Below are 14,853 nucleotides of genomic sequence, written 5' to 3'. Positions count from 1 at the left end.
TATTTCCATACTTTAAAATACAACTCGACCCAAAGCATATGACAATCAGAACCTTCCTAAGTCAAAATTGAATCGCACCCAGATAGGAGCGAATAGTCGATATAAGGTTGAAGAGGGAAGGAAATTAAGAGCACGGCGAACTGCAAACGTAAGCAAAAAGCCGGGAACAACACACCAAGCCAACAACAGCGAGTCGGGCTGCGACAGGCCATAAAGTAGGAATGATAACTCCCGGGGTCAGGGGACATCAGAAAAAGCAAGCAGACAAAAACCAGAACTGACTCCAAGGTTCAACCGCCCTCACCTACAAGAAGTGACGGAAATTAATGAGGCCTTGAGTTAACGGCGTCAGCTGGACAGCAACAACACCGGCGAGCAGAGACAGAGTGAGGCAAAGACTGCCAGTCTATGAAATACAACTTCATGTCAGTAAAGCCCTGACCAAGTTAAGTTAAAAACATCACGATACATAATATCGTACATAACATCAATGTTAACGCTATTCACCGTCAACTATATTCCGCTTATATAACCATGCAGACACCAAGGAATACGAATTCCTAGGATCAAGAAACTTACCCCTTAACCTAAGATATCGGAAAGAAATTAATAATAATAAGCCTATGCATGAAAGACAAAAGTAAAACTTATGAAAAGCCAGGATAGCGGGATAAATCACCACTAGGTCGAAATAAAATACATAATAAAATAGCGATGTTAAACCCAGGGTCGGAGAGAAAGGGAGATCCCGGCCGTCTTTGTATCCCCGCAGCGCGGGATGGGAGTGTGTATGTGCTCGGGGAGGCACCTCCACTTGGGTCAAGCACCACGATGGGAAACGACACACCTTAGGCTACATACAGAATCATAACTGGGAAATGGTAAGGGACAAGTGTTAATTTAAAACTTTTTAACCATGTCTTTGTGTGCTGTGAGGATCGGAGGGAGTGTGCCCCTCCCTCCAGGTCGTGCAACACGGACAGACCCGCCTGTGAGACGATTTGTAACGTCTGTGTTTTGGTTCATGAAGGAGGCCAGACAAGAGATAATATTGCACCCAGACAGAGAGACGACTTCGAGGCAATTTGTAACATCTGATTGTTTGCTCATGGATTTTATGGAGGGAGTATGACAACGGAAAATACCATGGGTGATGCACACAAGGACACACGGACGTACGGACACACACATGAACACACCTACACACGGGCAGATCCTGACACAGTAAATCAAAAGAAAACCCCGCCTTGTGGGCAGGACCCAAAGGGATTTTTCGGCATAAAAGAAAGGACCCTGAGCATTGGAAACCAGTTGGACCAGGAGAGTCAACTCATCACGAGGGCGACCAACGGGTCGACTCATGAGCGAGCTCGACCGGAAGGGTCGGCTCGACTCATCAGCCGAGTTCGACCAGGAGTCAACTCATCACGAGTTCGACCAGTGGGTCGGCTCCGGAGCGAGCTCGACCGAGCGGGTCGGCTCGACTCATCTTCAGCTCGACCGAGCGGGTCGACTCAAGGGCGAGCTGCGACTAACGGGTCGGCTCGACTCTTCAGCTTCTGGGACTCAGCCGAGTTCAGACGGCTCTCGGGGCTCGACTCAAGCGGCTCCCCATCTCCTCTGCAGGCGGGCAAGACCCGCTTGACAGCTCAACTCGGCCGCGACAGCCAACCTCTGCCGAGTCGGCGGTTTCCCTGCTGCCGCGAGAATCGCGGTTTGGCGACGACGCTGCGAGCGAGCTGTGGGCGCCACCTACCGACCGGGTTCCGAATTACGACAGCGTGTCAACGGACATCCGAACCAAATTCACCACGGCGACAGAGGAGCGACTAATACGTATGACGCGCACCGCCCCCTCACCACACGACCACCTGGCGTCTGTTTGACATAAAGAACCGACTCCGAACACTGACTATTGAAGACAACTCTTACCACTCAAACCCACTCGAACCCATAAGCCATCCGTGGCTGTGAAGAAAAACTCGAGACCGAGTGATGGCCATCCGTCATTTGTAAGAGTATTATCTTTAATATTTAGTGGACTGTACTCTTAAATCGCTTAAATTCCCAGCAGATCTTCGGAAAAGGAGCGCCGTTGCAGGCCTTTACTCCGAGCATTCTGTTGTCAGATAACCTGCCGATGTATCTGTTGAGATTGGTGCCTTTAAGAATAATAACTGTTTTTGATTGTGTTTTATCGCCGTATAATCTTTCAAGTATAATCATTCATTAACGTTAAGGTTTTCTTAGCATAGTATTTGCATGTTTTAACGACTCTCTCTCACTAACAACCATCGCGTTACGCGGGATCCATGTGCCGTTGTCAAGTGAAATCAGACAATCATTGATGATACTGTATTGATGCCGTGTTGACGTTCCGGGATTGAGAGTTCGCATACTATATCATAGTTGAGGTTGAATTAGTAATAAATTGATTAATACAGAAGTGGTTGTGTGATTCTTTCCTGAACTATGCATAAGATCTGCTTCTGCGTTGAGATCTGAACTTGGTGACCTTAATAAACACACTAACACATACTCAGTAAATGTTAAAGCGATAACGGGGCGAACCGGGGACCTAAATAAGCGAGAATGAGACGAACCTAGACAACGAGGCCGAGTTAATCTAAGTTAATCTTGTATACTTACACCACACCTGCATAACTGCATACGATTAATTGCCTTATTCCGATCGATAACCCACCCTCGTCACCGAGGCGGAGTCTGGTTATCATAACGACTTGCATTATCATAATTACACCCACTCGCATAATTACTACAATTACCTCTCGAATTGGCATAATTAAATGTGCGTAATTACATGGATTAAAGTATTTCCGGATAATTACACCTTTGGCCAAATTTCGATTGATTATTATTATTTTCACTGAATATTCATAACCCACATATACAACATAATAATTTCACCCACGCACGCATACAACACATCAAAATTTTCACACCCAACATATACAACATAATGGGGGCTCGTCCGGGATTTCTCGCAGACAGTTTATGCATGAATTCAGGAACGAATCACTGTTGTGTTAATCAAAGTGTTGTGAACTGACGTTGCCTTGTGATTGTAAACGGGCGTAAAACAAAAAAACGCGCTCTGAAGGGAAATACCAGAGTAGCAGAGTATAACAAAGACAGCTGGGCTGAAATTATTTGCTCGAGTTGAACTGACGCATCCTGTGATACAATTGTGTATAAGTACTCTGAAAAGGAATGTCAAAGTAACTCCTGCCACTTGAGATGATAGGATTAAGAATAATTTTTGAATGGGTGACGGGGTACGGGGAGCTCGTATTAAAACGTACCGACCAATCTGTTACAAAGCAGTACAGTCAGAGAGACATATGGGGAGGGAGCTGTATCGATAACACGAACACACCTCGGGGGAAACTAATTGACTGGATAAAATGTAACAAAGGCGAACACGATGCAAAAGCTGCAGAGAAGGCAGGACAGGACTCATTCCTCCTCACACAGGCATACAGTCAGGGATGGTGGAATAAAGGAAAATTCGGAAAGGAAACAGGAGAGAAATCGTCTCTAATAAACGAGGGAAAATGTCCTCACACCATCGTAAGGGAGGAGAAATCAGGGCTCGCGACACCAGCGAAACTCACAGACGGGGATCCACAGAATAAATATGGAAGTAACATTAAATCACACTCATTCGAGAGAAGGGATGGAGAGATACATATGCAAACAAAAACATGTGAGATTGACAACTTCACAGATAGAGGGAAGCAAAATGTTAAAGTAAAGTTGACGGGACGTGCTCCGCTAAGGGCAGAGGCAAAAACTGAAGGGAAATGGCAACACGAGCGACACGGCACTGGGCGCGCACACAGGAAATGCACACCGCTTAATCACGCCCCACACAGAACAGATAAAAGTGACAGATTGCCTGATGATAACTTGTTTGATGATGACGCTGACGGCGATCAACTCTCGGAATACTTTTTCAACAGTAAAACCCTTAAATTGATGGACAAGGCTCTAGTCAGAATTCCCGATTTTGACCCCCACAATAAGACTATGGATATCCACACACATATCGCGACAGTGGAAGAGGAGGCAATGATTAGAGGGTTGATGAGACGGGATGAAAAAGCGAGTTTGTTGAAACGAAGCTTAAATAAAGGTTCTATTCCATGGGTAAAGTCACTACCACACAAGGTTAGAAATGATTTTAAACAACTGAGCCTGGCAGTGATTCGGAAGTTTGGAGAATATTCGACACTCACTGAGGGGTTTTATGCTGTAAAATCGATGACCCAGGGCATGGACCAAGATCCACGTGACTACCTCGTACAATTTAAAAGAGCGTATTACGCAGGCGATGTGAATCAATACCACGAAGGAGATAAAATGTTCAAAATTATGTTTTTTGAATCCTTGAGCCCAGAGATTACAGAAAGGGTGAGAATGGTTTTGAATCCAGAAACCGCATCCTTACGCCGCATAGAGAGCAAGGCGTACATGGCGTGGTTATACAGAGCTAAGAATCATAATTCGGATCCAGAACACAGGGAGAGGGATAAGGAACCCAGCCTCTCAGAGAGGAATAAAAATCACCGAGCAGTCCCACAATGCAGGACGGAGCAAACAAACACGCACACATGGCAAAATAACCCAGAGAGAGGTTGGCACGAGGATGAGAGCGGCACAAAGCCGGACATTCAGAGGAATCGCAGGAGGGGGAGGTTCGGAACAGAACCATACCAACACCCCATGCCACGACACACACGAGGCCAAAATTACGCACAGAGATGGCGAGATAACCACCTAGCGGGAAGGTGTTACACAGACCGCGGAGGTATGGATGCGAACATTCAGAGTAATCGCAGGATGGGAGGTCAAACACAATCGATCCAATTCCGACCAATTCCTCCACCGGCTATACCAGGAGGGAATAGAGGAATAACACAGAATGCGGTCCAAAGACTTGATGAACTACCCATAGTGAGCGCGAGCGAGCGGCCAACACGCGCCCCACCCGCCGAGGTATTAAACCCTGAGCTCAAAGGGGAATACAGGCAGAGTACAAGTGACAGGGCGGGCAGAAACGTGGACAGTACTCCCGTAAGTGACGCGCGGATCGAATACAAGGACAGGGTTGCATTGAAGCGTGATCGGACAGTACAAAAACCGACAGCAGGGACACGCCCTGAGGAGCGCAGGCATGAGCCTTTGAATGGAAAATATCCAAGGGAAACCAAAATTTATGTGGATCGGAGTGCTAAAATGGAGACGAATGTCCATGACGTATCGGGAATGGTGTTGGAATCCAACACACTCGTAAAAACAAAGAGGGCAACATTACGAGGGACAGAATTAAATCGACACACTGACTCGGCAAATGTGCATGTAATCGCAGAGAGAGCGAATGCCAGTGATGACGGAGTAGAGAAGATGGTTGTGTGCGCGAATTCTGATTATGTGCAGCACAATTTTACACCACACACTCCCACGACGCGAGAGAGTGAGAGGGGAAATTACAAAAACGAACCGGAAAACCGTGATCGAATGATCAAAGTGATAAGTGGTAAACCAGACACTCAGAACTTGGTAAAAAGATTGCAAGGATGTAACAGGAGGGAATTAACGCAAAAATGCGTTCGAAACCGCTACCTATCGTTTCCCAGGATTTAGCAATAACAAAAAAATTAAAATCCGTCGGAGTTATGAGGGATGAGAACCATGTAACTGGTGATATCGATGTTAAAGTTTTGTGGTATTTTTTTTTTGCTTATTTCAAATGTAACCTTGTTAAGATTGTGATACATGCGCGCTTTGGAAGGAATGCGTTATGGATTAGTACCGATGTTTAACGTGGTGTTTTATTTTTTTTTGCGCTTATTTCAAAGTAACCATGTTACGATGGTGATGCATATGCGCGCGTCGTAAGAATAACCGCCGAGAGTGAGGGCGGCTTATAGATTCATAACACAAAAGAAAGGGGCATTTACGTGGTTTGAAAATTCGCCAGTGGCCAAGTCGACCCCTGATAATTTTCAAACGGCCGGATTGTTGTGACTATTTTTTTTTAATTAAGAACAATTCAAAAAAAAAAAATATAATATTTTTTTTTTTAAATTTATATATATACCTTTTTTAATTAATTAATGAAAACAACTCACTTCTCCTCACAAGAACACCAGGAATCCATGAAACATGGAGGGCGGTTAAAGTGTTGAGAGTTCAGTCACAAAGAGGTCATGGACATCCAAATGGACAAAAGATGTATGGACTAGCCTCCCAAGACATCTAGAGATACAGATAAGGGCAGAATAAATAACGGTTGAAACTTCGCGTTTCTTAACGTTTTCCGTACCGAAAAGTAGAAACTTAACAAAGATAATTAACCAACAAACAATACTTTTTATTATTATATGTTTCCTACCTACACGACCTTCCAAAAAAAATAAAAACTAAAGAATACGAATTCCAGGAAGCTTAAGAACATAATAACGCTTAACCTTAGGACATAAAAAAATTAACTCAGAATAAACACAAATCTCTGGGGAACTAAACTAATGGGCATATCACACTACGATAATGTGTAACATGTTTTCCAGGGAATGGCAGCCCTCCTGCTCACGCTCCTGCTAACGTACCTGGCCAAGCTAGAAGGGAGCCAAGGCCTGATGATGCCACCCAAGAATAACCGTAGAAACTATCTTTTTAACGATATCTCCTATAACACGTAGTCAATAGAATAATTTCTCCCTCCCTTATCGTGTTACCTTCCTTTAGAATTTTTTTTTTCCTCCTCTCTCTTGTCACATATAACCATGTTAAGTTGTGACACGTACGCGCGCGTTGTAAGGAAATAGCAGCAAAACTTGAGGACAATCGATGGTTCATGATGGAAGAAGGGTATACATTTTTTTAAAAATAACCCGTGGCCATTTGACCACTGGTCATTTTTAAAAGGGCGGTATGTTGTATCCTAACCCTTCTTCCAAACTTGATATTTTTATATATTATCTTCTTACTTGATATATAATGAATGAAAACACACCAAAAGCAGCAGACTGCAAAACACCAGGTGTCACTAAGTAATGGACTGGAGGAGGTCTAGGATGGCAGAATTTGCAACCTTGCTTCAAGGAAGGAGGGGGCCTGATGAACGGGCATATGTCACCCGTGCAGGCGGCAGAGACAGTGGGAGAGTCAGCCAGACATAATTAAGGCAAAAAGCCAACCATCCTGCATGGTTTTAAGGAATTAAATTATTAAATCCAGGGTGAGTGGTCAAATGAAGTGGGTCAGCAACGCTGTGTGCACAGGGGAGGGAGCTGATTAACAACCCTGCCCGGCTGAACCGTGAGGGGGCCTTTGACCTGAAATTAAGAATAACACTCCCAGAGCAGAAGGTTGGATGACCACAGTGAGACGAATAAGAGCGTTGTATATCAAGGATGCAGACTCAGCTGAATAACAAGGCTGCGGAGGTCACCAAAAGTTCGTGTTCGCCTAGTTAAGTCGAAAAGCTCAATTATTCTGTATTGCTATTAAAGCAACGTTAAAATCAGAATTTAACAACAGGGTAGGCTAAAGTTATTGATATTCACACCCACTCCAATTAAACCAGGCCACAAGTTACGCCTACTGAACCATCACCATCATTAAGTCAATATGAAATGTTATTTCCATACTTTAAAATACAACTCGACCCAAAGCATATGACAATCAGAACCTTCCTAAGTCAAAATTGAATCGCACCCAGATAGGAGCGAATAGTCGATATAAGGTTGAAGAGGGAAGGAAATTAAGAGCACGGCGAACTGCAAACGTAAGCAAAAAGCCGGGAACAACACACCAAGCCAACAACAGCGAGTCGGGCTGCGACAGGCCATAAAGTAGGAATGATAACTCCCGGGGTCAGGGGACATCAGAAAAAGCAAGCAGACAAAAACCAGAACTGACTCCAAGGTTCAACCGCCCTCACCTACAAGAAGTGACGGAAATTAATGAGGCCTTGAGTTAACGGCGTCAGCTGGACAGCAACAACACCGGCGAGCAGAGACAGAGTGAGGCAAAGACTGCCAGTCTATGAAATACAACTTCATGTCAGTAAAGCCCTGACCAAGTTAAGTTAAAAACATCACGATACATAATATCGTACATAACATCAATGTTAACGCTATTCACCGTCAACTATATTCCGCTTATATAACCATGCAGACACCAAGGAATACGAATTCCTAGGATCAAGAAACTTACCCCTTAACCTAAGATATCGGAAAGAAATTAATAATAATAAGCCTATGCATGAAAGACAAAAGTAAAACTTATGAAAAGCCAGGATAGCGGGATAAATCACCACTAGGTCGAAATAAAATACATAATAAAATAGCGATGTTAAACCCAGGGTCGGAGAGAAAGGGAGATCCCGGCCGTCTTTGTATCCCCGCAGCGCGGGATGGGAGTGTGTATGTGCTCGGGGAGGCACCTCCACTTGGGTCAAGCACCACGATGGGAAACGACACACCTTAGGCTACATACAGAATCATAACTGGGAAATGGTAAGGGACAAGTGTTAATTTAAAACTTTTTAACCATGTCTTTGTGTGCTGTGAGGATCGGAGGGAGTGTGCCCCTCCCTCCAGGTCGTGCAACACGGACAGACCCGCCTGTGAGACGATTTGTAACGTCTGTGTTTTGGTTCATGAAGGAGGCCAGACAAGAGATAATATTGCACCCAGACAGAGAGACGACTTCGAGGCAATTTGTAACATCTGATTGTTTGCTCATGGATTTTATGGAGGGAGTATGACAACGGAAAATACCATGGGTGATGCACACAAGGACACACGGACGTACGGACACACACATGAACACACCTACACACGGGCAGATCCTGACACAGTAAATCAAAAGAAAACCCCGCCTTGTGGGCAGGACCCAAAGGGATTTTTCGGCATAAAAGAAAGGACCCTGAGCATTGGAAACCAGTTGGACCAGGAGAGTCAACTCATCACGAGGGCGACCAACGGGTCGACTCATGAGCGAGCTCGACCGGAAGGGTCGGCTCGACTCATCAGCCGAGTTCGACCAGGAGTCAACTCATCACGAGTTCGACCAGTGGGTCGGCTCCGGAGCGAGCTCGACCGAGCGGGTCGGCTCGACTCATCTTCAGCTCGACCGAGCGGGTCGACTCAAGGGCGAGCTGCGACTAACGGGTCGGCTCGACTCTTCAGCTTCTGGGACTCAGCCGAGTTCAGACGGCTCTCGGGGCTCGACTCAAGCGGCTCCCCATCTCCTCTGCAGGCGGGCAAGACCCGCTTGACAGCTCAACTCGGCCGCGACAGCCAACCTCTGCCGAGTCGGCGGTTTCCCTGCTGCCGCGAGAATCGCGGTTTGGCGACGACGCTGCGAGCGAGCTGTGGGCGCCACCTACCGACCGGGTTCCGAATTACGACAGCGTGTCAACGGACATCCGAACCAAATTCACCACGGCGACAGAGGAGCGACTAATACGTATGACGCGCACCGCCCCCTCACCACACGACCACCTGGCGTCTGTTTGACATAAAGAACCGACTCCGAACACTGACTATTGAAGACAACTCTTACCACTCAAACCCACTCGAACCCATAAGCCATCCGTGGCTGTGAAGAAAAACTCGAGACCGAGTGATGGCCATCCGTCATTTGTAAGAGTATTATCTTTAATATTTAGTGGACTGTACTCTTAAATCGCTTAAATTCCCAGCAGATCTTCGGAAAAGGAGCGCCGTTGCAGGCCTTTACTCCGAGCATTCTGTTGTCAGATAACCTGCCGATGTATCTGTTGAGATTGGTGCCTTTAAGAATAATAACTGTTTTTGATTGTGTTTTATCGCCGTATAATCTTTCAAGTATAATCATTCATTAACGTTAAGGTTTTCTTAGCATAGTATTTGCATGTTTTAACGACTCTCTCTCACTAACAACCATCGCGTTACGCGGGATCCATGTGCCGTTGTCAAGTGAAATCAGACAATCATTGATGATACTGTATTGATGCCGTGTTGACGTTCCGGGATTGAGAGTTCGCATACTATATCATAGTTGAGGTTGAATTAGTAATAAATTGATTAATACAGAAGTGGTTGTGTGATTCTTTCCTGAACTATGCATAAGATCTGCTTCTGCGTTGAGATCTGAACTTGGTGACCTTAATAAACACACTAACACATACTCAGTAAATGTTAAAGCGATAACGGGGCGAACCGGGGACCTAAATAAGCGAGAATGAGACGAACCTAGACAACGAGGCCGAGTTAATCTAAGTTAATCTTGTATACTTACACCACACCTGCATAACTGCATACGATTAATTGCCTTATTCCGATCGATAACCCACCCTCGTCACCGAGGCGGAGTCTGGTTATCATAACGACTTGCATTATCATAATTACACCCACTCGCATAATTACTACAATTACCTCTCGAATTGGCATAATTAAATGTGCGTAATTACATGGATTAAAGTATTTCCGGATAATTACACCTTTGGCCAAATTTCGATTGATTATTATTATTTTCACTGAATATTCATAACCCACATATACAACATAATAATTTCACCCACGCACGCATACAACACATCAAAATTTTCACACCCAACATATACAACACCGGCCACCTTTGTCTCCCGTGTGCCGATGTTTACACACCGTACCAGGTACTCATCTGAGGCTGAGTCGACCTAGGGGAGGCCCATGATCAGATGAAATATTTGCCGCTGTGATTGGTCGTGAGCGGGATTCGAACTTGGGTGGCCGGGCTTTTAGTGCAGCACACTAACCACACTACATTAACGTTGCCCACACTTTAAATATCCCCCATATAGTATTTAACAGACTGTTAATGCTATGAGCAAGCACCTATGAAGGCCGGCACTCTCTTATGCACTCACTCACACATATATGTATGCACACACCCTCTCATTCATACATTACCCTCCAGAGAACTCCTCTAGGCTCGAGGGTAGATGTTTTAAAAAAACGCAGCCCTGCAATCGCTTGCTCATACCACCGCTGACGGAATGGCCCCAACTTGAGGGAGCTCTAGACAGCTCCTGTGGAGAGCATTTAATTTGGCCCCGCTCTTCCACTCTGGCCAGACGTCTTGGAAGAGTCGGGGAGTACCAACACTTTTACATCGCAGGAGGTCGGAGAGGGCTCCGAAGTTGTGTTGTTGCTTCGCGGTCGCGTTGACTTTCGCGAAGCCTCGGTTTGAGTGGAGCGGCCATGGACGATCCGCCGTCTTTTAAAGAAGTCGGAAAGCCCATGGACCCGTGGTGGAATATAAAGAGCGCTCTCTGTCGCGCACGGCGAAGCGATGTTCCACGGATATAACACGCAGGGGCCAGATGTGCACTCTGTTTTTAGAAGGCAAACATTAGCAATTCATTTTTTTTAACTCTGAGTCTTAACTATTTTCTTTACCAGATGAAGCCCATTGAGCTATCAGCTCTTCCATAATAGAGGTTTTTGAGTTAGATCGCGTAAATATATAATTGTGTCGCTAAAACCCGCCACCACCCGACACAGCCAACTAGTAAGGGTTGTCACGTAAACAGAACGTGGCCAATTCGTCACTAGTACAGCACTAGTGTGCAATGTATAGTGTAGTGTATAGTAGTGTATAGTGTAGTATACTAGTACAGCACACCGGTGTGTTGGAGAGCCAAGCCACAACATTTACAATCTGAGTACGACGTTTCGCCAGTAATTACAACCAGCTTCATCAGGTGACAGCCAAATTTGTGGAGAGGTCTTACTTTACATAGAGGAGTAGATGTGGTGACCACGATTGTGGACTCCAAATATCCAGTCACCGTCACGGGTCGGGATCGAACCCATGACCTCCTGCGAGGAGGTAACACCTCACCACCACGGCGCCACTATTCAGTTTAGAAATGCAATCGACAGTTTTGAAACGTGGCCGTGAAGTAGTTTAGGGGCCGTCCGTAAATGACGTCACGCATCCGGGGGGGGGGGGGGGTCAGACATTTGTGACGATGTGTGACGAGGGGGAGGGGGTGACAAATGTGACGTCACATCAAAATGCACAACTTTAAATAATTGTAGGCAACACGTTCTTCTTAATGAAATAGACTTTTTAATATTTTCTCCTACAACATCAGAGTGCAGCGCCACATTGAATACGCACTACAAAGACAATAGTTTAAAGCGATTTCAAGCATGTTTTATTTTTTGGGAGGGGGGGCAGAGCTTTGTGACGTCATATTTGAGGGGGATTTTGACTTTTTGTGACGCCCTGTGACGACGGGGGGGGGGTGTCAAAAATCGTCCAAAATCGCGTGACGTCATTTATGGACGGCCCCTTACACAATCCGGTTTACACAATTAGTGTTTTAATTGCGGTGAATATAGCGGCATCTAGTGGTTGCAAAGTTCATGTTGAATCGTCAACATTAAAACACAAAAAATTCCAGCCATTCTCAAGTCACTGCTGATAATGGCCCCCTTCATGCCGTGTCGGACATGGGGAGTGTGTTTTTTCACTCGCACTCATCCATGCACACACGCATTCTTAGGTTTTTTCGGTAAAGTCACAGCCAGCGTCTCGAGAAGCTGTGACTTCTTGTCTCGTTGTCTGTTAAAAACTCTAACAGATAGGTGGAATTCCTCCCCGTAGAGGGCATTAATTCTAGATTTGAAGCTTTCGTGACTGCAAGGAATCATATTCTTAGTTTTTTTCGGTAAAGTCACAAAAAAAAACCTAAGAATATGATTCCTTGCAGTCACGAAAGCTTCAAATCTAGAATTCATGCACACATGGTCACGCACACTCGTTAGCTCACACTCATCCACATCGGAGAGTTGTGGGGGGGGGGTGAAGGGCTTGAAGGGGTGGGGTAGGAGGATAGGACCCGGTCTGATGTCACTCGCCACTGATGTTAGCCGCTGCCAGGAATTGATTTCAGGGTTCCGGGTTAGTTGCGCAGCGCCGCTAACCACAACAATCTGCGCCGTTTCACGCCGCATTCATACAAATATAGGAATTGACAGACATCAATTCTTACCGCTCCACCCCACCACTGCCATAGCCACCGTGCTAACTTGGCCATCGAGCGCTCGCTGTGTTTGTATCTCGACTGCGCTGTCGGCGTCGTGTCACGAGTCAAAGAATCCTCTCGGATCTCTCACAAAGAGCAGTACGAACTTTTCGTGTTCGGGAACGGCCCGCAGAAGCGAATGTCGCAGAGCTACCCCTGGGATTCCCTTACAACGAGAACGGTGGAGGAGGGCAGCACTTTCCTCACCCGCTCTGCGCAAGAGAGTGAGGCTCATACTTCTAGATTTGAAGCTTTCGTGACTGCAAGGATTCATACTCTTTGGTTTACAGCGACTTTGGCTGTAACGGTTCCACCTGAAGACGGAAGCTTATGTTGCCTCCGAAACGTCGTGATTTAATTTAGTTGTTTTAATTTATTTTATGTAATTTTTTACCTACGTGACTTTACCGAAAAACCCAACGAGTATGAGGCTCATACTCTTTGGTTCTTTCGGTGAAGTCGCGTAGGTAGGAAAAAATAATCGATCACGACGTTTCGATCGCCACACAAGCAATCGTCCTCAGGTGGAGGACGAAACGTCGTGATCTATTATAATATTTTCTACCTACGTGACTTTACCGAAAGAACCAAAGAGTATGGATTCCTGCAGTCACGAAAGCTTCAAATCAAGATTAGAGCGAGGCTCGTCGTCGCACAACAGTCGAAACTCGATATTTTCACACTCAGAGCTGGAATGTCGTCAGAGATTAGTGTGGGGGGGGGGACACACCAAACTGAACGTGATATTATTTACGCAGTTATTGATGACCGGCCTGACACCATAAACTCGCTACAATCGAGAACCGCGTCTCTGCGCACACGGCCCATCGGATTCGGACACCAGGATCTCAGCGACGCTCTGACCTCTGGGCGATCAGGCTCTGCCGTCGCCGCTTTCTGAAATGTCACGTTTTGTCGCCGCAGGTGCACCAGCGGAAGCTTAGCGTCTACTTCATCCCGGACGGCAGCTTTGAGTCGGATGCCATCACCAATAAGAAATACGACAACAAGGTCGACTGTGCTGCAGAGCGCCCCCCCTCCCCCCCTGCAGCGCTGTGCTTCGCGTGGTGACCACCGGTGCCCGTTTGATGAGATCGCTTTACGTCCCCGGCAATGTCACGCAATGCGCCGCACCGCCGCTTTCTAGCCGGCGCGTCCAACGAGGGAGAGTGTCAACGTCCCCAGCTCAGTCCATTGTCCGCCCAGGGTCGTTTAAGATGAGTATTGCGCCACTATTGTGGGGAAAGTCAAGCGGTGAACCCGTGCCTCCGAATATTACAGTTGGCTACGTACGGTGCGAAATAAGTTCAACGTACATACAACACGCAGGCGTATGTCGCCAGCGCTGCTCCCCCTGGCATCAGAATCTTTATTTATCCTGGAGAAATCCGATGAGCTATGAAGCTCTTATTCACAGAAGTCCAGAAGGGTCGGTCAGAAAGTTGCAACGACAACCAACACAAAAAAACGATCGGAGTGCAAAGCATCGGAAAGGGTAGGCATATCACGACAAAAATGATGATGAGTTCAAATCGCATCGGTACACCAATTCCTAAGCTTGGGAACGGCAGCAAAACAACAGCACGGGAACAGTCCCAGGCGACAACAAGACAATGACACGCGGTCCCTAGCCATTGTGCGCCAGGCGGCGGCTCGCACCGCTCCGCTCGCCAGCGGCCGTGCCCGCTTTGTCGTCGGCGTTCTACCGCGCCGTCGTCGCTTGCGCCGACTTCGGCGGCTGGGGCGGTTGCGTCACCCGT

At 46.4% G+C, this 14,853-nt stretch overlaps 1 protein-coding gene across 1 annotated transcript in view; it reads left to right on the top strand.

Moving 5' to 3' along the window:
• Window positions 1–14,853, top strand: part of LOC144944705 (guanylyl cyclase C-like) — a 58,188-nt gene that overhangs the window by 3,621 nt on the left and 39,714 nt on the right. Inside the window, exon 3 of the mRNA XM_078873063.1 lies at window positions 14,018–14,104. Within this exon, the coding sequence (XP_078729189.1) occupies window positions 14,018–14,104 (87 nt within the window). The remainder of the gene's footprint in view (window positions 1–14,017; window positions 14,105–14,853) is intronic.

Source organism: Lampetra fluviatilis, chromosome 35, assembly GCF_964198595.1.
Source record: "Lampetra fluviatilis chromosome 35, kcLamFluv1.1, whole genome shotgun sequence".
Lineage (NCBI taxonomy): Eukaryota > Metazoa > Chordata > Hyperoartia > Petromyzontiformes > Petromyzontidae > Lampetra > Lampetra fluviatilis.
The sequence above is the reverse complement of the archived record's forward strand: the minus strand, read 5'-3'. Positions and strand labels throughout refer to the sequence as shown.